We start from the raw sequence: 22,241 nt of genomic DNA on the forward strand, positions 1-22,241 counted from the left end.
TAGGCGCAACATAAAGTAGAGCTAGAAGCCTCTGACCTCTGAACATGTTTGTAAATATGTTTATTTTAAAATGAACATTGATTTTCCCACATTGCCTACGCCAGTTGTGGCACCAGCGACAGTGTGCGTCTAAACACTTTGTCAAACCGGCTCTATACAAACTGGACAGCTTTGTAAGACGTAGTCGTGGCAGGGAGTAATATCCGCAAATCCCTTGGAGCGCTGGGGAAACATTTTCGTCGCCTGAATCGCCCTGTTCTGCTACAGTAGTCAGGGCGAGAAGCTGCCCTCCTTGATCAGAAACAGTCTGTGTCTCAGCCCCCATGGTCTCACACGACGCTGCGTCGGACCGGAGGACACACGTCGGGCACTAAGAAAACCATGAGAGCGAGGAAAGGCAGTCAGTCGAAAGGTACTGTTTACTGAATGCATTTGTTTACACCGATTGATTGTGTTTTTTTTTGTTTTTTTTTCTTGGCGAGTTAGGATGACTTTGCTGCTACGTACGCCTCGAAGTTAGATCGTCGGAGCACTCGGTGCTTCACGTGAAGCGACCGCTGTGCACAGGTATTTCAGGATCTCCGCGCGGCGACCGGACGTTATTTCAGCACCACGGACAGTTCCACATCGCAGTCGTAGACACCTGCGAGACACCTGCTTTAACCACTTAACACTAAAAACGTCTGCGCTTGGATATTTGGCTAAATTAAAAAGCTGGTTTCTCTTGTTTTCTCCCAACACGATAAGTAGTGGTTGGCGTTGCCTGCTGAATTCTTTACAGGTAAGAAGTCTGACACCGTTACACACCTTATACCTGCGGATCGGCGCACACCCTTAAGTTAAAAGTTAATGTTCTTCTGATTTTGAGCATAGTCATGTTGTGGATCGCCATGGTTGTTTTTTCAATTACAAATAGGCGTGTGATTATTTAACTACTGTAGTCTGATAGCCGTGCATGGCAGTGCGAAATTAATGTATTTGTTATACCGCTTGCATTCAATGGCAACCATTACCCCTAAAACAATTCTTGTGGCAAAATGATATTGACTCAAGACAAATTATCGGGCGTGGATGAAAGCTATTTAATATCTAACTGTTCGATTTCGTGTTACAAGCAAATTTTTGACTATGAAGATTTTGACATCATAATAATCAGCCACTCCCACTTTTCTGATCACATAAGTTAGTGCTACCTTTTTTTATCCATTAACGTGTAGTGTTTTAATTGTTCGTACATTCATATGTTCGTACAACACATGTTCAAAACAGGGGACATATATCCAAAGCAGGGAAACACACATTCAGTTTTATTAGAACCTCACTTTATATATTAGGGGTTACAATAACCTCAGATTTGGGTTATAAATAATGTTAGTATTCCATATCTTGTTTAATAGACAGCTGCTCATGTGAAAAAGTGATCTTACGAAAGTTAACAGAGATTTCGTCGTTAGACGTCTTTGTTAACCTACTAAGGTTAGATGTTTTCCCTCGGTTTTACACGTTGCGTAGGCTCCTGGACTGACTGGAAGTGGTATTGTTTATGAAGCAATAACTTGCGGGATTACGGCGTGGAAACGTGGCTTCCCCCTACAGCGACCCTGACATTTCGATTAAGTTTCTTGGGTTTGTGCAGCTACGTATATTTTACACAAGCCTAATACTGTCAAGTCTTCGCGTGTACAGTGTTGGCCCGTTTATGGTGCTATTTTTGAATAACTAAAGTTTTAATGAGGTCTTAGGTAGCTGGCAAATGATTTGAAAAGGTTGCATCACTGGTTTCGCTTAATTTCTTCTAATTGAGCAAGCAGGCGCTGTAAATCCTTAGTAGCCTATGTTCACAGAGTTAGTCAAAACACCTCTGCCAGAAACCATACCACTTATTTTATGTAACAGTATATGTATAGCTGCCCGCCCACATACGTCTCTGATCTCCTTCAAGATGCTACGTGTGTTTTTCAGGGCTGTCGGGGTTCTAATATAGTAGACTAACGCGTCTTTAGTGGCCGCGCTAAAGAGGAACCGTGTGTTCTTCTAACATCGCTGGGCATGGCGATGGGTCCATCTTATCCACTTCAGTTTATTAATTCAGCACGCTTGACACGACACTCTTCATCTGAGTTCTTACAAGAGTTAATAACTTTTCGAGTTCATAATGGAGGACTTTAAATAACACTGCGCTTTGATTTTTTAAAATAATACATTCAATCACTATTCAGTCAGAGACCACACATGAATAGACGAGGGGGCTTTCTCTGTGAGACACCTTTCAAACTCAAGCCCCCTTGAGTAGTCCGCACCAAAAGTTCTCGACCTATAGAGGTCATGAGAAGCTAAACCAGTCAATAGGTTTCCCATTCATCCCTAAAACCTCGGAATCTGAATACTGATGAAGAATCCATAGTCAATCGCAGAGGAGCGCCGATAGGACATGCTGAAGAAAAACGCTGCACAGTTTATTTTCTCCATGGCTGAGTGTGAATGCGTCTCTCCGCCAAACGAGCCATTCACTCGGTCTGGCGTTACTCCAGATGAGTTATCAAAGACCAGAGAGCAGTCATATACAGGAAAGAAGACTGCCTAAATCGTGGAAATGAAAAAAAGAAGAAAAAAACACCACCACACTAAACACCACCACCCATATCCTGTTAATCAAAACTTTATATAAGGACAAAGGACAGCAGCAGTTCCTGCGCGACCGCACTTACCCGAATGATGAAGACTTCCTACATGCATACCAGTGGTGTATTTGTAGACGGAGCGGTTTGCTGCTTAATGTAAATATAAACCAATACCTTTACGTTTATGTTCAGGTCGAACAATAAAAATTAACAAACTCGTAACGCTTCTTTCCTTCCACGCGAGGTTGGTAGCCAAGACAGAGAGCCTTCAGAGATCGAATGATTTGGTTTTCCATAATTATCCGGCTTTCCTGCTGCTACTTAGACACGTTTGGCTATAAAATCCTCCGGCCAGCGCTGTTGGAGATCTTAGTACAGAAGAAACCAGCGAGGTGCTATCCTGCAATCAAATTAGTCTTGGAAAAACACGTTGCAAGCAGAACCATTAATCAAATGTCTGGTAACTGGCATAAAATTAGTAGGCAAAAGTGCTCATTTCGGATGGACGCTATTAGTCTTACATTGGGAATTCTCTTTATGCAGTACGTCTGTGAAGCTTGTTCGTTCATTTTGGCTTGCATCCAGAGATAAAAAAAAAAAAATAAATAGAATAGGAAGAGAAGCTGAATTTTACTGTTAAAATCTGAAAGTAGATACTAATAGATCATTATGAGACTGTGTAGACAAAAACAGACACCTTTAAGTTTCTTCATAATTAGGCAACTTAGTACACAGCAATAGACAGTGTAAACAATATATATTTTTTTCTTTTTCTGAAGGGAAATAAGTTGTTTTGGAGATCTAGAGCTTTACATTTACATGCTAGTGATTGCATCATGTTCCAGATGCGACATAACGTGCCATTCAGATATTGTTCATAATGTTTACACATGCCAAGATGAAACTCCGTATCAAATATGCTCCATAAATGAGCATAACATTGATCTCAGATCATACTCCATCAGTTGTGCGTTAATTCTGCGAACATTCTGCCTTCAGCATTCTAAAGTGTGCGTGTTGCGCAGTAGAGTCGCAGCTGCTAGGGAAACAGGTTCCATTTTTCCTCCTTCCTAATCATCTCTGTCCCGTCCAGATCGTGGTACCTTGGCACGGATTGGCCCATTAACTCTGGGCTTCACCCTTGTTGAGGAGACAGAGAGACCTGTTGCTCCATCTGCTCCAGGAGGATGCACAACCTGCCATGCTTCATTTATAACGCCAATTAAATGTTTCGTGCAGTCCTGCTCAGTGGCTCCTGCTGGTGATCTGTGGAGATGGATGCCAAAACAACGCTTGTCCATGTTAGGACGAACGACAAACAAACGTTAGAGATCTCCATCTTTACTCACTAAAAGGGATGCGGGCTCATTCAAACACCCATACACATTTATTTCAGAGAAATTACTTTAACTGAAGCCCTCTCCCAGGCTGTCCCCATGGCCAGAGAACTTGGCCATGAACCATGAAGGTGTCAATTCGATGTCAGATGTCAACATCTTACCGCTGCCATTGTGCACGGCACATTTACTCCAAGTTGTGGCAGAGGGACTGTGTAATTGGCGTCTGTCAGATGCACTGAACAAAAGCTTCTGTGGAATGGCATCATCAATATTTTATCTCACGGTTCGCATATAAGCCAAACCACCATTGTCTTTTGTGGCTCTTTTATGTACTTCTCTATTAACTTTTCACAAGATTTTTTTGTTTCCACATTTTGCATACCAAATTTGTAAATGCATTTATATTATTCACTTGTCTAAATAGCTTTTATTTCAATGTGCAATGTTTGTTCCGGCAAGATGGAAGATACCAAATTAACTGTTAAATTCCACTTACCTTCACGATGGCACCTTGTTCGCCCAACTTACTCACGTTCTCTAGTTTCCATGGTAACAGAGGTTAAGGAAGAACACTTTAATAAACATGAGAATGTTGCTTCATTAGACCAACTGTGAGAGTTTGGGAGGAAGAAAGACTGCTTGGAATGTAAATACTACCTGAATAAATCATTGTTGTTGATATTTCCAAAAATAGTCCAAATAAGTGAATTTAGTTATGGTGACTAGATATATTGTCTCTGTACATAACATAAATTACATTTGTGAAACATATTTTAATTGAAAATGGTGTAAATGTGCATTTATGTCAAGGTTTTGAATTCATATGGCATCAAATGAGCATCTAACCTGTAGTTTCCAAACACCTGCTGACAAAAACATTATCTGATTGTTAGAAATCCAAATATTAAATTGTGGCAATTGCTTATGAGTGTATAGAAGAAATTCTGGGTCTGCATATGTAAATGCAGTGCCAATTTATAGCACAGAAAACAGAAACTCATGCCACTTTTTTAAATGCCACATTGACAGAGATGTTTCACACAGGTGACAGTTTTTTATATTTCCTCCTGCCATCTGCTTTCCTCACATGTCTTGAGCTGTAGTCATAGCAGTTGCCACTTTGCAGATATTGCAGAGGAATGAACTCTTATTATATCCAGTAAAATTAATGAGCTTGTGGAACCAGCCCATCCTCCATAACTCTGGACTCAATCCAATTAAATGGCTAGACATGGCCCATGTTTAGAGTCTGTATATGATGTCTGTCTAATGTGATGTTTAATCATTAGCTTCACAGGCTGCATTTAACTGGCAATTTTCAATTGGTGGTCAAATTTCAAGCTATGTTAATAGCTTGCATAAATAATCACACCAGAGTATCAAGATTTTAGAAAACAATTCGCAGACAGACAAAAACACCCATACCTTTTTTTCTTACTTTTTTCCTCTTTCAGGTCCTGGGTCAGCCCAAAAAGATGCAAGCACATTCTTTTGAAACCTCCCCAGTCTATAAAGTCCAACAGATCTAAATCTACACGGCTGGATTAGAAGGGGGCTTCACCCATCCCCTGCACCCCAGTATGTGTGGCGTTACAGAGGGGATTTACTCCCCCAGCATCCCTTCTCCCTGGCTCCCCCTGGTGGTCTTCCTGCTGCTCCTACCCGCCCAGGTCCAGCCCAGTCCCAGATACCTCACTGCCATGCCCAGCACCAAGCGCGAGATCATCATAGATGGCGACCTGGTGATCGGTGGCCTGTTTCCCGTGCACGAGAAGGGTGAGGGGATGCAGGACTGCGGGAAGGTCAACGGCGAGCGAGGCATTCAGCGGCTGGAGGCCATGCTGCTGGCGCTGGATGAGATCAACCAGGACAGCCGCATCTTGCCGGGCCTAAAGCTCGGGGCCCACATCCTAGACACCTGCTCCAAGGACACCTACGCGCTGGAGCAGTCGCTGGAGTTTGTGCGCTCGTCCCTCACCAAAGTACATCAGCCGGGCTTCATCTGCCCCGATGGGTCCAATCCCGTGCCAGATGAGGTGCCACTGGCCATATCGGGAGTGATCGGAGGCTCGTACAGTGATGTCTCCATCCAGGTAGAGTGGCACCTGGCTGCCTAAACCTTAATCCGTTGGCACACCAATGCATACATGTCACCACAGAATTAACTCTTCTTGTGTCAGTGAGTGTTTCAGACCATTCGGGGTTATACAGGACTAAAATGAACATTGCAAGAGAGATAATGCTTTGGGTAATATTAAAAGGCACCTTCAGATTCACAGTCTCCCAGAATGACTCGATGAATCCAATGCCATATACTGTGCTGTATATTCAAATTTGATTGAAATTTGAATCTAGGTTATGCCACATATTTTATGGTACTAATTACATAGAGTAATTAGCATTCTCCTCTAAAGATAATGAGACAGTGTGAATGCTGTGTGGTCAGTTAATATATGAAATGACCTCAGGATTATTGTCCTGGACCTGTTCATTAACTGGTGGTAAACATCTGGCTGGTATCCCTTAGCATCGTTGATTGTTCCAAAGCCTGCATCGGTGCAGTGAAACAAACTGCTCCAGCCATTTTTACAGGACCGTGCCCAGGGGGCTTTTCGAGGTCATCGTAAACCGGCACAATCCTGCCAGCACATTGTCACCTTGCACATGCACACTGCTGTCTGTGAATTGCCATGACTGAAGCAGCCGTTTCGAAAGTTAACTGCTGCCCCAGTTCCTTTAAAATGTCACTGCCAGGAAAAGGGCCGAGCGCTACTAACAACACTCCCATCGTCTCTTCAGCAGGACGCGACGCTCGACAAACATTGTTGCCTTTGTTGTCCATATTTGATACGTCACATTTTTTGTTATTATTGGCCAAAATAACCAAGAACCTCTGCTAGGTGTTGAAATTATACATTATAGATGTTGAAATTTAACAGTGGTCCTAATGTGGTAACACTCGATCAAATCGTCAGTGTGGAAAACGTACAGCCTGCTTCATCACAGAAGCAGAGAGTTATCCACGAAGCCTCAGTCGTCTAGATCACGTCACAGCCTAGAGGCACAGCAGTGAGTGGGATCAGAGTGGCTCCCTGAGCCGGATCCTAGCGTCTGTGCTCCGGGGGTCCAGGGGGAATGCTGCTTAGCAAAGCCCAGGCCACCTGTCCTTGGCTGGGGAGAAAAGAACCGAGAGGAGGCTACAGATTGACTGGAGCTCCACTGGCCTGTTGCCGTCGGAGAGGCAAGCCTCGGCAGAAGCACCGAACAAACATGATGAGAATGAACATGAATATAAAACAGACAGCACATGGCAGCAGACGTCCTAGCCATTTTAGGAACTGGGAGTGCTTTTTTCACACTTTATTTTTTTCTCTCTGAATGCCATCTGGATGCCATTGTGAGATGGAATCAAGAGGGAAACATTAGCGGTCATTAAATTATGTTATGAAGTCGGACTTAATGAATAGCCTATATAAAGGAGCAGAGTGATTTTCTGAAAATAGATTTCCTTGCGGTTTGATGGACATCAGGTTCAGTTAATACCTGTGTTTGGGTCAACTTTGTGTTGGTGCGTGTGTGCGTTAATGATGGCAGGTGACTGTGCTAAATTAGGCATGCGCGTGTGTGCATGTGTGTGGGCTGTTCTATATTTGAGCAGGAGTGGGTGAGATTGACAGATAGTGTGACTATTTTGAGAGTGGCCACCCCCCTTAGAAGAGGAACACACACAACCACAAAACAAATGAAAAAACTCCAGCCCATTGAAACATGTAGCGTGATGGAAGGCATAATGGCACACACATGTAAGTAGATACAGTATCTACACCATCTAAATGATATTCAGATTTAAAACTTTCAGTTGGACTCTTTTCTAGAGCCAGGTCTTCATGCTGGTGCCAGTGAATCAGTCTACAGCTTTCAATGTGCTCCTGTCTTCCTGTCAGCTTAGTGCATTAATTAAAAAAGCAGAATGTTGTTTGGGTTACTGTGTGTCTCTTTGTATGTGTGTGCGTGTGTGGGTGACTATAAAAGTTCTCTAGGCACACATTTATTCACGCCTGCATTGATAATGCCAACCGATCGATAGCTTCACAACTCCTTCTACTCCTTTCATCTCCTCTGCTTCTCCTCCTCCACGAGGTGACAGAATAAATTATGCTTCCTTTGCATGCACAAAAAAGCCCCGTGTGTGCCAAGGATGGTGAATGCTGATTCCCTGTAGAAATAAGGTAAGGCAAGATCATGTTCTTTAGACCAGTTCTGATCTGAAAAAAGTCCTCCTGGACTGGTGCAGACCTGAAGAGGCGAAGAGTGTTTACAGGGGATTACACGTGCCGTGGCTGTCGATTAAAGCAGCTAGCTATTGTGTGTGTGGAGGTCACTCACACGGAGAGCTGCATTACTCTCTGAAACAGACCGAATGTTAATAAACAGTAACTGCATGTGGTGTTCACTGGATGCCAAATCAAAGGAACCGGCCTCGGCAGATGCAAAACAGACAGGAACTCTACCAAACAAGCCGCGATTCATTTTTTTTCCCCTTGCAATTCATTAGAACAAGAACAGCAATGAACCGAGAGTCAATTTTTATTACATTTAAGAAGCCGCCAGTCTCCAATCAACCACCATGCACATAATCTCCAAGCCTGCAGATCTGAGGTGCTGCTCGTTTTTATTTTCTAGCTTGTGGTGTGCCAGGAAACGGCGTGCCAGCCAACAGCATACTTCCGTCTACTCGTCGTGGCTGCTCGTTCACAGAGGGGGACTTGTTTTAGATTCCCTGCCTCCACCGGTAGCACCTGAAGAGGCGGTGTACGTGCGCAGGACGCCCCCGTCCGCCTGGTTTGTGGGACGTTCGAACAGATGGGCCTTTCATGTTGAAAGCAGGACGTGATCAGTGGCCGTACTGCGTCACGGGGCTCTTGGGAAGCTTGCACACCGTCCGAGAGCTGCCCCGCCTCTCCACCCATCTGGAGCTCACTGCTATCTATCTATCTCTATCTCTATCTCTCTCTCTCTCTCTCTCTCTCTCTCTCTGTCCTCTTTGGGCTGTCTCTTTCCTCTTTCTCACTCTCTCTTGTCTTTCTATCTTACTCCTCCCTCATTCTCTTTCCCTCCATATATCTCCCCTTCTGCCTTTCTCTTGTCAACTGTCTGCTTCTCTCTCCCCTTCAAAGCTGGTCTGTGATTATCTGGACAGCGATGGTGTGTCTCCTACTAGTTGGACTGTATTGTCCTAAAAAAACAAATTCTAAGGATGCAGATGTTTAATGAGCAGTCACAGAGGGCACCTGAACCCCCCACAGTTTTGTTGAAATTATAAATCCTCTCCTAGGTTTGTAGGGACTTAACGTTTTGACATGAAGAATGAGTGAGAGAGGGGGGGATGCAAGGAGAGGGTAAGAGAAAAGGAGAGGGATGAAACAGAAAGGGAACACGCACACATGCGCGTACGCACGCACACACACACTCACTCACACACACACGCAAGCGCACACACGCAAGCACACACACACTCACTCTCTCACACACTCACTCTCTCACACACACACGCAATCGCACACACACATTTACACACACTCACACACGCACACATGCACACAAACACACACACACACCACAGGTCACCCTCAGCAGGGTGCACAGGGGACAGCTAAGGTGGTCACTGTCGCATGCTTCAGTGCTATTCTGACCTGCTCCTGTTCAGGAATGCCCACTGGACCTGACTGATCAAAGACAGTCTTGTTCTGTGCAATAACGGCTTAGATACATGCATATATTTGGTCAGTATAATATGTGCACATAACGAGATGGGAAGTGATTGATCCACGCTCCCTTGAATGTATCCAATTAATGTTTAAAAAATTAAGTGAAGTAGAAAACATTCACTTCAATGGTGAGATCAAGTAGTTTAGTTTACCACCTGTCAAACAAATTTCAACTATCCAGGTTGAAATAAGAGCATCCTGTTAATGGTTACAGGTGCCTGAAATGGTTTACAGGGAACTAATTTCAATTTGTTTAGCTGTTAATTATAATTAAATCTCGGTGAGCTCTCAGTGATGAAAGTATGCTTCAGTCTTTCAGGCTTTAATCACAAATCTAAAGCCAAACTCAATCTATTCCTAGATTCCTCTGAAATCAGCCAGACATGTGATGCAGAGTAGTGGTCTGGTTGTGCCCAGACCCGCACATGTCTAGATGAATAATATTTCCTCAGGCTCCCTCTCCTGTGTGAGTGGAGTCCCATTCCCACAGGGCCTAAACCCACCAGGATCCTTAAACATGGCTGTCACACAGATTTATCCACTGACCACATCACATCTAATGTCCGTCCATCGGCTAGCCCGTGTCATGCCAATCACCAGTGATGCAGCATTGTGACCCAGCTAGCCAAGCATGATGCCAACCATTATTTATTGACTCATGGCTCTTACAGTGACACAGCCCCAGGACATAGCTAAGCATGCTATGCTAAAACGCAGTTTAGTGATTTTAGTGGTTGTCGCATTTATTAAGATCCATCTTCCATGTTTGTTACATGATCTATTTTTGGCCAGTGAGATTCACCCATTTTCTCTGGCAAAGTACTTGAGATTTATGTCCAGAGTAATATTTTGATGAGAATTCTTGAGCAGGTTATGTATGATATGGCAATTCACCCAGTCTTGAATAGATAAAATTAAACTGATTCTTTTTAACACTGGCTGGCCATAAGACTATTTTCAGCTGGCAATAATGGAATCATAGAGGCATGAAAAATTCCTTAGCCACACACACATGTGGGAGCCCAAGACAGATAATATAACAATAGCCCTGTTTGTGTGCCTGGCAACGGAAGTGAAAATCCGCTTCAGGTGGGTCATGAAATTGGAATTGTACATTGGGATATGAATTGGGAGAGCGTGAACTGTTACCCGGTTTAGGCTGCAGAACAGTTACATCATACAGTTCCAACCCTCTTTAAAAATACAGGGCTTTAATGTATCAGGTATCTGAGTGTAGGAAAAGTCCTTTAATTAGAGGTGTTGATCCAGCCCACGCAATTGTAATACAAGAGGGAAAAGCTCATCTAAAATCAATGCACTTGTGCTGAGAAACCTCACACGGTCGCTCTTCTATCGAGCAGCTGGCTGTGTACAACCTCCTCACAACTACACTCAGAATTTCCATCGTTATCCGGCGCTCCCCATGGGCCTAATTGCCACTTCAGTTTTGTGGAGTGAGCACATTTCCCAGAATTCCACAACACAGCTCCTCCAGTGATTGCTGCTCACCTCTGGGAAATGATGCACGGGAAACCTCCACCTGAATACCATTCACTTTCACTGGAGTGGGATACACAAACTTCACTGGTAAGGTTAAGAGGGTGGACACTCAAAATTCTTTTTTTCATTTTCTATGGCAACCTTTATAGCAAAACAAGGGAGAGAGAGTTCAGCACCCAGTTTTAGTTGCAGGAGGGGATCATACCCTGAGGTATAGCTCTAAGCTCCTGAAAATATTTCTATTTTTAGTTATTTGTTTGTTATCTTGACTGGTCAGAATTAGGCTTAGCTGAGTCCTCTGTACAAACAGCCGGAAATGATGGACTTAGATGAGCTAGATAACAAGCGAAGATGCAGGCTTTGTAGGATCAGAATCCCATCTCCTCCACCAGGCAAAGCAGATATAGCCGGAGGCACTGGTGTGGGTGAGCCTGGGTAGGAAGACGGGGGTGGGTGTAGCTAATTACTTGTCAACAAGTTTTGCAGAGGTCCATTGGCACGTTTGTTTACCTGTCTCAGGGGTGGCCAACTTGAATCCTTCAGGGCCAGAGTCCAGCACAGTTGGGCAATTTCCTGCTCTTACACACCTAGCTGCTAAACCTGGTAATTAATTGGCGAGTTGCATCAGGTGTGTCTGGGCAGGAAAATGGCCAGGTTAGAATAAAAAATGCAGCAACAAAGTTAAGAGAGTACATAGTTAAGAGTACATGTTTTCTCTATGGCCTCTAGCATCATTTATAGTGAAAAATATCATGGATGTTCAGCTGTGGTGATGATAACTGGAAGTTCGACAGGATGGGTGAGCATCTTGTTAAGCCTTTAGCTGCGCAGGGGTGTCTGTTATGTCTCCCTGCCTCTTTATAAGCTGCCTGGGTGTGTAGTAGCTGTTATTGCATGGCATAAATTGCAATTTCCAGAAAGACCCAAAGCCCTGAAGAATTTAAGTGGGCTACACCTGTCTACGTTCTTCAGTACTCTTACAAGAGACAGCTCTTAGTATATCATATCTTAATTGTACGTATCAGAGTAAGAGCAAATCATAGATCATCCCCTCCCTCTTTTAAGTACTGCATTAATTAGGATATCAAAATCCAAATCTGATCCTAGCTCAGCACTATTATAAAGCTAGGGAAGTTTAACCTTGTGTTGTGTAGTTTGACATTCACACAAAGTTAGGGGGGAAAAAAAAAAGCGCTGTATGATTCAGTTCCACCCAGTGCAATTTGAAACATTGCATAATCATGGTTTAAGGAGACTCTTCTGTTTTCCACAAATGTATGCAGGTGGCCAATCTGCTCCGGCTCTTCCAGATCCCTCAGATCAGCTATGCATCCACGAGCGCAAAGCTGAGCGACAAATCACGCTACGACTACTTCGCCCGGACGGTGCCGCCGGACTTCTACCAGGCCAAGGCCATGGCGGAAATCCTGCGCTTCTTCAACTGGACCTACGTGTCGACGGTGGCGTCGGAGGGCGACTACGGCGAGACGGGCATTGATGCCTTCCAGCAGGAGGCACGGGTGCGGCACATCTGCATCGCGACGTCGGTGAAGGTGAGCCGCTCCATGAACCGGGGCAACTACGATATAGTAATCCGATCGCTGCAGCAGAAGGCCAACGCCAAGGTGGTGGTCCTGTTCACCCGCAGCGAAGACGCCAGGGAGCTGCTGGTGGCAGCCGCCCGCATGAACGTCTCCTTCATCTGGGTGGCAAGCGACGGCTGGGGGGCGCAGGAGAGCGTGGTGCACGGCAGCGAGAATGCAGCCAACGGGGCCTTCACTATCGAGCTCTCCTCCTACCCCATCCGTGAGTTTGAGGACTACTTCACCAAGCTCACGCCGGAGCTCAACACCCGGAATCCTTGGTTCAGGGAATTCTGGGAGCACCGGTTCGGGTGTAGGCTGCAAGAGCATGGTTGCGCCAGGCACAGCCTACGGGATGGGTCATTCACACAGGAGTCCAAGATCATGTTTGTGGTGAACGCCGTCTACGCCATGGCCTACGCGCTGCATAACATGCGGCAGGTGGTGTGCCCTAACACCACCCGTGTGTGTGACGCCATGAAACCAGGCAATGGCAAGAGGTTCTACCGTGAGTTCATCCTTAAGACCAAGTTTGACGGTGAGCACCATTACCAACGAAGCGTTTACAGTAATGGTATTTGCTAAGTAGCATGGGCTCATTTGCATATTACTAATAGGCAGTTAGTTGGCTTCCCTTCATTATCAGCAATGGTAGAATTTATGGTTAATTATTCCCTTTTTAAACTCAGGAAGACTGTTCCATTCAGTCATCACTTAGATCGATAGCTTTTATTTTAGATGGGTCTTACCGTGGAAAATAAAAAGACACTATTCAATAAATAAATAAATAAATTAGCCTGGTGGCAAACTGACTGTCAACATAGATCAACTGGTCCTATATTAGGAACAGCAATCATGGAGGATGGTCTGAGTCAACTAGAGCATGTAATAAAAATGACTGATTCATCTGAGATTAGCCTTTCAAATGTTTGCAGTTTTTTCATCATTAAAAGCACCACTTCAGAGATAGAAGTCTGTTTATGAAGTTTTATCCCTGTAAAATCAGTGGAGCCAGAAAACACTCATTAGTCCACTCCCAGCTGTTTTGGATTCTGAAGTTACTTTACGTGATTTAGAAGTTCACAGAAACCTTCAGTAACCACTAATACAGCATGGTGGATTAACAACTCTAGCTCAGAAACCTACAACAAGCAATTTTCAAAACATTGTGCTTATGGCAGACTATTTTCTGGCAAATAAATGTGCTAGTGCTAATAAAGAAAGTGTACAGTAAGCAATACTTTACCAAATTCTTTTGATCAACTTTGTTGTGATATAAATCTCTCTGTTGTCATTGACTAGCTCCATTTAGGCCCGTTGACACTGAGAACGTTGTGCGATTCACCCCTCTCGGTGACAGCCTGGGTCGCTACAACATCTTCCACTACCACCAGGAGAACAGCAGGTACGTCTATAGGAAGGTGGGCCACTGGGCACAAGGTCTGGTCCTCAACACCAGCCTGCTTCCCTGGTCCAAGGGGTCGGTGCCCACTTCCCAGTGCAGTGACCCCTGCCAACCCAACGAGGCCAAGAGCATGCAACCCGGGGACGTCTGCTGCTGGATCTGCATTCCCTGCCAGCCCCACCAGTACCTTCGGGATGAGTTCACCTGCGAGGATTGCGGCTTTGGGGAGTGGCCATTGGCCAACCTTACGGGCTGCTACGAGCTCCCGGAGGAGTATATCCGCTGGTCGGACGCATGGGCCATTGGGCCCGTGACCATAGCCTGTCTGGGGATGATGTGTACCCTCGGGGTGGCTGGTGTTTTCTTGCGCCACAACGACACTCCGGTCGTGAAGGCCAGCGGACGTGAGCTGTGTTACATCCTCCTGCTAGGAATCCTTCTGTGCTATGCCATGACCTTCATCTACATCGCCAAGCCGTCCGTGGCTGTGTGCGCCCTGCGACGCCTCGGCCTCGGCACCTCGTTCGCCGTCTGCTACTCTGCCCTCCTCACCAAGACCAACCGGATCGCGAGGATATTCGGCGGCGTGCGCGACGGCGCCAAGCGGCCCCGTTTCATCAGCCCTGGCTCCCAGGTGGCCATCTGCGGGGTGCTGATCTCCGCCCAGCTGCTGGTAGCGCTAGTGTGGCTCCTGGTGGAGGTGCCGGGCGTGCGGAAGGAAGTGGGGCCCTTCAGGCGTAACGTGGTGACGCTGAAGTGCAACAGCCCAGACTCCAGCATGCTGGTGTCGCTCACCTACAACTGCATCCTCATCATCCTGTGCACCTTCTACGCCTTCAAGACCAGGAAGTGCCCTGAGAACTTCAATGAGGCCAAGTTCATCGGCTTCACCATGTACACCACGTGCATCATCTGGCTGGCATTTCAGCCCATATTCTATGTTACCGCTAGCGACTACAGGGTAAGTGGGAGTTACACCTCTTTTATATTTCACAACCCGCAAACTGGCACATGGCACGTCCTTGACAGCTTTCTAGAATGAATTCATATCAGTAATAAAATCTTGGTGAAGAGGTATGACGGATGTGTGGAAGGGGATTTCCCATAAAATGATAAATGAAAGGTTGTATGATCTAGTAGCAAAAAGGTGTAAGATCTAAAAGTTAATGTTAATTCGTGTTAATTAATGCTTTTAAAGTTTGCTCATGCATACCCCATAAAAACATTTGGGGGTTTTTTCAGATTATTGTGCATAAAGCTCAGCCTGTCGGTGATCAGGACATCGAATTGAGAACCGTTTTTATCGGTTTTACCTGGTGGTTTAATCTGATGAGTCCAGCAAACTACCGCAGAAAAAAAACAAACAAAAAACCCAAAACCTCAGAGCCGTGAACTTCTTGTAGCGAGTGTTAACGATTCCCTCCGGGAGGTCGTGGGCGCCCTGTCGTACTTTATCGGTGGGCTCGTTTTGCTGCGAGGCAACATGTCAAGTCTCAGTGAGCTTCACGGTAAACACAGACATGGAGGATGGCCCAGGGCTGTGTGAGCCGCCATGCCTCGACTGCCACAGCAAACAGCAGTCAGAAGTGACGAGGAAAGAGCCGCGCAGTGTTTAGAGACATGCATCCCTACGTCACTCCAAGGTGATGTAGGACCAGGTGAAGGTGGCGTGGCCAGAAATTAACGTACGGGGCTGGAGTACAAAATAAAATCGCCGTGTAAAATTAAACCGACAAGTACACCACTGTAAGCAGTTGTAGCGTTCAGAGTTTGTCATTTCATCATAGTATGCTCTACCGTCAAACAAATTTTTTTTTTTTCGGGACTGGACTGAAGAAGTTTTTATATCTAGGTGATCGAACTTCCATCGCTAGTGTTGGTAGCTGTGCATAGCTTTCCAACAGAAACGGGATAAATACGTTTTCCTGATCTTGTAGCTCCTAGTGCTGGCTCTTAAGGCAATCCAAGGTAATTAAAGGATGCTTTTGTTGACGTCATTGGAGAGTAGCTACTGGGGAAAACAATTCGTTTTACATGTACGGTATCAGATGCACTTTATGTGCATTTTGTTAACAAACCACTATTAAATATTTGGAACTGTCAGAAAACATTTTTTCGAGGGGACCAGCTGAGCGCGCCAACAGTGATGCAGCCTTAGTTATGGAAATATATCGGCCAAAAATGCAAATAGAGCTACTAATGAATGATAGTTGCTAGGGGCGAATTATCATTATTGCAAGACTGATAGCGGCAACGGCTACCCATCATCGAGTTTGTGAAAATTATTCCCATATTTTGCACAGTTGTGAGCTAATATATAACCGAGTGCAAAATCGTGTTAAACAAATGCAAATTTGCAGGCGTACGTCTAAGCCTCGAAGTTGTAACGGCTTCTACGGTAACTCCGCCTGAATGGAGCCTCCGTGATGTGGGGGCAGACGGGCGCTTGTTTTTCGAGCTCTCTCTACGGGAGTCGGACCCCAGCACCCAGTGGTGCCGGAATGGAGATACAGAAGGAGCGAAGGTTTACATCGGTCTGAAACCCCCCTCGGACACTTTTACACTGTGAAATCATACCTACCAAAGAGCTCTGTCTCTGAAATGAAAACAGTTTCGAAGTGAATTAGTTTTAATGTATTCCAACATAAAAGACTTCATATCTCGCAGGCTCGGTGCTTCTGCACTGCAAAGCCCAGCGAACTCTTTTCCTCGCAGATGCAAGGTGCAGCAATCTCCAGAAGAACAAAGATTATTATTATTAGTTTCTCGGTGTCGAAGTGATTGGTCTGCCTGTTTACTCACGTAAAACCTCACTTTAAAAGACGTGCTACTGAAGATGCTCGGGGGTCCCAAAGGAGCGCTGTCACAAGCCGAGGTTTCTTTCTGAGAACTGGGGAACTAAAGTGTTCAGAACAAAAATAATGATACTGAAACACTCCGGTGGTTTGGAACTAAATTAAATTGAAATCTGACTTGAGGCTCTTCAGGGGGGAAAAAAGAATACAATATAAAATTGTAAGACTATTGATGATCTGTCCTGGAGTGCAACATAGCGTCTTGTTTAAAATAATATTTAAAAAATTTCACAAACAAAATGAGAAATTGATACTATTGTTAAACCTTCAGAAATGCCACAAAGATTTGGCACACCAGTGCAGCATGTGCTAGGGTCCATGTGCCTGGATTTTAAATACGTCAGAGAATCAGGCGCTAGGCTACTTAATATGCACCCGCTGATCTATTAACTAATGGTTAGGCGGGACTTTTGGCGGACAGACAAGCATGAGAAATTATCCTAACCAATCACATACCAGATACCAAATGTTCCGCTGACTTTCTCGTGGAAGTGCAGTATCTGGTTCAGACGTTGCTTAAAACCGCAGTGCTTGTTCTGTTTTAAACTCTTGTGCAGAAATCAAAGGAGAACCACATTAGTTGCTGATGAGTAACTCAACAGAGACGTTGATAAAAAATAGAAAAATTACAAATCAATAAGTAAATACATTTTGATGTTAGAATGAGCTGCTTTAAGACTGTGATTTGAATCTTCAGCTGCAGATCTGAGGCTGCTAATGAATATCTCATGAGCCGTGTCTCTCCTGTACAGGTGCAGACCACCACCATGTGCATCTCGGTGAGCTTGAGCGGCTCAGTGGTGCTGGGCTGCCTCTTCGCTCCCAAGCTCCACATCATACTGTTCCAGCCGCAGAAGAACGTGGCTACGCTGCGCACGAAGGAGAACCGCTTTTCCACAGCCAACACGGCACCCAGCTCCACGTACTCACAGGGTAGCTAAGCTCTTTTCCAGGACACTCGCTGCATCTGTAAAGTGAAGAACAACTGTAAGGCGGCACACGCACGCACACACACACACGGCTACAATACACTATCAAATTCCTGAGATAGTGAATATCAGCTAAAGTATACATGAGATGTTTTGTAGGCTACAAGTAGTACGTTTATTAAGTTTATTAGTTTAGTAAGTAGTAAGATTATCACTAGTGAGCTTAGACCCAAATTCCCATCTTTATTACCTTGATAATTTTTCATTGTATCAAGAGCTAGTGGGCATCAGACTTTTTGAGCAACAATGTGGAAAATATTTACAATCAGTGACCAGAAAAATTAAAAAATAGAAACTAGCTTTGCATGTGAACGGTTTGTGGTGTGACTCTGGTTCCTGAAGGCTATGGTCTGAGCATTGGCAGGCCATAGAGTTTCTAGGATTTTTGAACACAGTGGTCTCAATTGATAAAACAAGCAATGGATCCCAGATGTTTGCTTTGTGGAAGGCAGTTCCTGGAGGATGATCGTGAGAACTTAACAGTAAATTTAACAATAACTTGCTCGTCCACAATATGACAGTTAACATTACAATACAGTTGTGGGCTACAATGATGCATTCAGTCCCATGTAGTGTAGTGCAATCTTGTCCATGAGAAGTATACCAGCAGATGACCTGGAAAAGTGCCTCTCCTGTCTAACTGAATGATCTTCTGTCCAATATAAAGATGTAATCACTCTGTATATGAGCATCTGACAAATGCTGTAAGTGTAAAATGTAAAAAGGTAGGTTGTCAAATGCATTTGCAGTGGACTACCACCCACTGATGACTGAAGAAAGGATGTGTAATCTAATGAATCCTAGTTCCAACTACACCATCTTGATGATAGACACAAAATGTAGAGTAAACTAACATGAAGCCATGGACCATCAGGTCTGATTATATACCTGTAATTGGTGTGTAAAACATCCTTAGGTTCTGAGAAAGGTGCTATGTAAGTGTAACCATTCATTCCTTCATACATCAGTTCCTTGTCGATGGAGAAATCATAATGTTTTTGGGCATATATGGGCGGCCTAAACTGGGTCCATTCATACTAATAGATCACAACAATATCATTTGCAGAAGACCAGCTTCATCTATCCATGGCTGCTGTAGAGAATGAGTACTCTCACCAAGTTGGTGTCGGTGCTATAGTGCAAGAATCGCCCAGGAATGGCTTAACCTTCAGATAAAGCAACTGTAGTGATCTGAGCACTATCCTAACCTAACCTTGGAATTAGTGTCACAGAGCACCTTGAGGATTAGCTTGAACCAAGCACCAGTAGTAGGAAGCGTCCACCCATCAGCCCTAACTAGACTAAGCATTGATGTTTGCATGGTCAGCTCTGACATCAGGATGCTTTGTGACCCATATGGAGTCCTTGCCCCAATATGTAGCAGCTGTTACCGAAGGTGGCCCAACAAGATACTGAGCAGGGGCTTGTATTTTTCTGGTCAGTGAGTGTAGATGGTATGATCACGATGGTTTCACTGAGATTAGTGCATCACAACCTAGTCACCAAACATGTTCTAATTGCAATTCTGTACGCAAATGATACGTTGCTGAACCGCTTTATTTCTTTCCCGTCAATATATCTCACCACCAAATGATGTTTCCTTCACAGCCACAACCGTTCCTACTGTGTGCAATGGACGAGAGGTTGTGGACTCTACGACATCGTCATTGTGAAGGAGAGTAACGCACGCGCCGCATCAACGATGTCATGGATCAATCCATCAATGCCTCTTCCATCAAGGGTGCTTTCATCATCCATTTCAGACAATTAAGCTCAAAGTCCTAAATTATAAAAAGGGAATGCTTGTAAATAAAACAAACTGTATGGAATCCATCTGCTAGCATGAGCTAGTAGGGTAGATTAGACGCCACATGACACTACAATTTGATGATACCTGAATGTTTTTCCCATTTGGGACTCAGTACTGTATGGTGCCATTCCTTGCGTGATAGGGGTGTGAACCTCCACTCCTAGAGCACCATGGCAACATTTTCCCTGCTCTGAAGCAAAGCAGCAGTTATGAAAGCTTTTGTGACAATAGTGGGTTAGATAAACGATGACACTAAACTGAGCTCTAGCCCACCAGGAGTGGGAAGTGAGTGAGTGCTAACAGTAGATATTTGACTTTGACCTTAATCTGCGTTTCAATAAACGGACTTTTGGCCCTGTGGTGCGGTCGAGGACATGAACAAGCTTATCAGGTAATGATATTTTACAGTCTTTGGATTTCTGTATACTTCTGCCATGCTTGAGAGTAGGAATGTGTAGAAAGATGTATAGCCCCTTTAGCTCCGTCAGTGTCCACGTGCAAGTACGGCCCTGAAAAGTGTATATTTTCAGTGTATGAAAATGGTATGTTTGTTCATTGTAACGTGAGCACTCAGATTGAGAAATCCTTTATGTGCAATGATATAAGTAAATAAATAAGCAACTTTTCAGGGGCCACATTTACTTTGACAATTAAATTTTATATTTTGGTAAAGACATGAAGTGGTGGGTTTCAAATTACACTTACAAAATCAACAATCAACTTCTACATAGATTCTTCAGAGACAATTAGACATCCAAGCTTTCTGAACTCTCAAACTGCAGGAAGACCACCTCTGGGAGTATAAGCACTACAGTATTACCATGCTTTACTTCAGTAGTTCAAGTCATAAATGTCATTGGAAAATCTTTGTTGTTCTTGGAGTCTTGTTGCTGAAATGTTTTCTTCTTTCAATGCACTGGCTTAGTGGCAATGCAAAAATAAACTATATTCAGTATTTCTTTTTGACTTGAAAACAATCTTAGTGTGTTCAGTTTGCAGTAAAGAGCCAACAGAAATGTATTTAAATGTGATCTTTGGTGAACCAGTCAATGCGCTTCCTGTAATATATGTAAATAAACTTTTTTTTTAATGACTCGATTGTTAGTTTTGCACAGGAGCGGTCATGTTACATCTTTAAGAAGGTACGGGAGCCTCCCACAGAACCGTTCTGAGTACCAAGCTACTGGCTCCTGACTCCACTGCAATCTTTGCAACTGAAACAAAAATGCCATGACTATAGCAAAGGGAGGTCCAATGATGGACAAGCTGCATCAGCCTGCTAGATAAATAAGTCAAAACAAACTGAAATTTTCATCTTATATTTCTGTAAATGACAATGTACTGTCACAAGAGTAAAAAAAAAAAGAAAAAAAAGAAATCAAAACCAAGTCTTCATTGTGTCTGTGCGCATGCATGTTATTGCTCAGTCTCTGCCTCTCTGTTCTGCCTTTTGAGAGGAATGATGTAGAGTCCGTTCTTGGCGTCCTTTACTCTCCACCAGCGGCCCAGTCTAACAGAGACCGAGCGCACGTTAGTAACGCACCCCAACACTGAGAGCAAGCATGAGTGTACTTCCCCAAAGGCACTGATTAAGACTTGAAATACATTATGGTGCCATATGTAGTGAGTGCAAGGTTTAATATATGCTCAGGCAAAAGGCCAGCCCAGCTTGAGGGATGTGAACATGACAGTACTTGCACAGTGCACAAGCACCGCCATGTGGTAGGTTTGAGACATTACCTCCAAAGAAAGGAAACCCCCACCCCCACCAACTGGTTTTCGGCATCATTGTATTAATGCATGTTGACAAAGCCAGTTTGCAATATTACATTTATTTCACTTCATAATGTGTTCATAATTGTAGGGCATTTACCTGTGCTCCTGTCCAACACCAGCCACCAAGAACTTGCCTGAAGTTGAGAATTTCAAACTATTCACAAAACCAGTCTGAAAAAAAAATAAATAATAATTATTGAATGCCACTGTTGGCTTCAAGATGCTAAGGGGTGTTCAAACTGGCAGCCTCACGAGGTAAGCAGCTATATTATGACAAACACAACCATAGTCTCAATAAATTGACAACACGCAGGGGATGGGGTGTATTTAAACCAAAGCACGTTCAGAGGATCCAAAGTTCAGCCCTAGCCTCCTGAACAGCTGGAACCCTTTAAACCAGGGACATCCAACCTGTCTATAGCCCCTCTCCCCTCCCTTCTTGTAACGCTTACTTTCAACCTAGTACCAAACATCCCTGCCCCAACAGTGATCCCGGCTTCACCCCTAAGCTATATGAGGTCTCTGAGCACTTCTTAAACACTAGCGACAGGTTTGGGGCTGGAGAATCTCTGAGCAGCGCTGACCACAGTATAA

The 22,241-nt window shown here is 44.3% G+C and overlaps 2 protein-coding genes across 4 annotated transcripts in view; one reads left to right on the top strand and one right to left on the bottom strand.

Moving 5' to 3' along the window:
- grm2b (glutamate receptor, metabotropic 2b) lies at positions 1–19,809 on the top strand. 2 transcript variants are annotated; one of them, XM_027012483.3, is made up of 6 exons: positions 1–412; positions 5,416–6,054; positions 12,513–13,350; positions 14,115–15,178; positions 17,825–18,005; positions 19,670–19,809. In XM_027012483.3, exons 2-6 carry the CDS (start codon positions 5,542–5,544, stop codon positions 19,732–19,734), a joined length of 2,661 nt encoding a protein of 886 aa, XP_026868284.2. In that variant the 5' UTR covers positions 1–412; positions 5,416–5,541; the 3' UTR covers positions 19,735–19,809. The 2 variants fall into 2 exon arrangements, with proteins under 2 accessions (XP_026868284.2, XP_026868285.2); XM_027012484.3 differs by lacking the exon at positions 1–412 and adding an exon at positions 424–781.
- The window catches only part of rrp9 (ribosomal RNA processing 9, U3 small nucleolar RNA binding protein), a 9,025-nt gene continuing 6,514 nt past the window's right edge, over positions 19,731–22,241 (bottom strand). Inside the window, exons 14-15 of one of the 2 annotated variants that reach the window (XM_081705455.1) lie at positions 21,745–21,818; positions 19,731–19,842 (exon numbers count right to left, since the gene is read on the bottom strand). In XM_081705455.1, coding sequence (XP_081561581.1) covers positions 19,821–19,842; positions 21,745–21,818 — 96 coding nt within the window. In that variant the 3' untranslated portion in view covers positions 19,731–19,820. Of the gene's footprint in view, positions 19,843–21,174; positions 21,382–21,744; positions 21,819–22,241 lie in introns of those variants that run through there. The other variant, XM_027012486.3, reaches the window with a different exon arrangement.

This window comes from Electrophorus electricus, chromosome 22 (assembly GCF_041902795.1).
Source record: "Electrophorus electricus isolate QZ-2024a chromosome 22, ASM4190279v1, whole genome shotgun sequence".
In the NCBI taxonomy this organism is placed as follows: Eukaryota; Metazoa; Chordata; class Actinopteri; order Gymnotiformes; family Gymnotidae; genus Electrophorus; species Electrophorus electricus.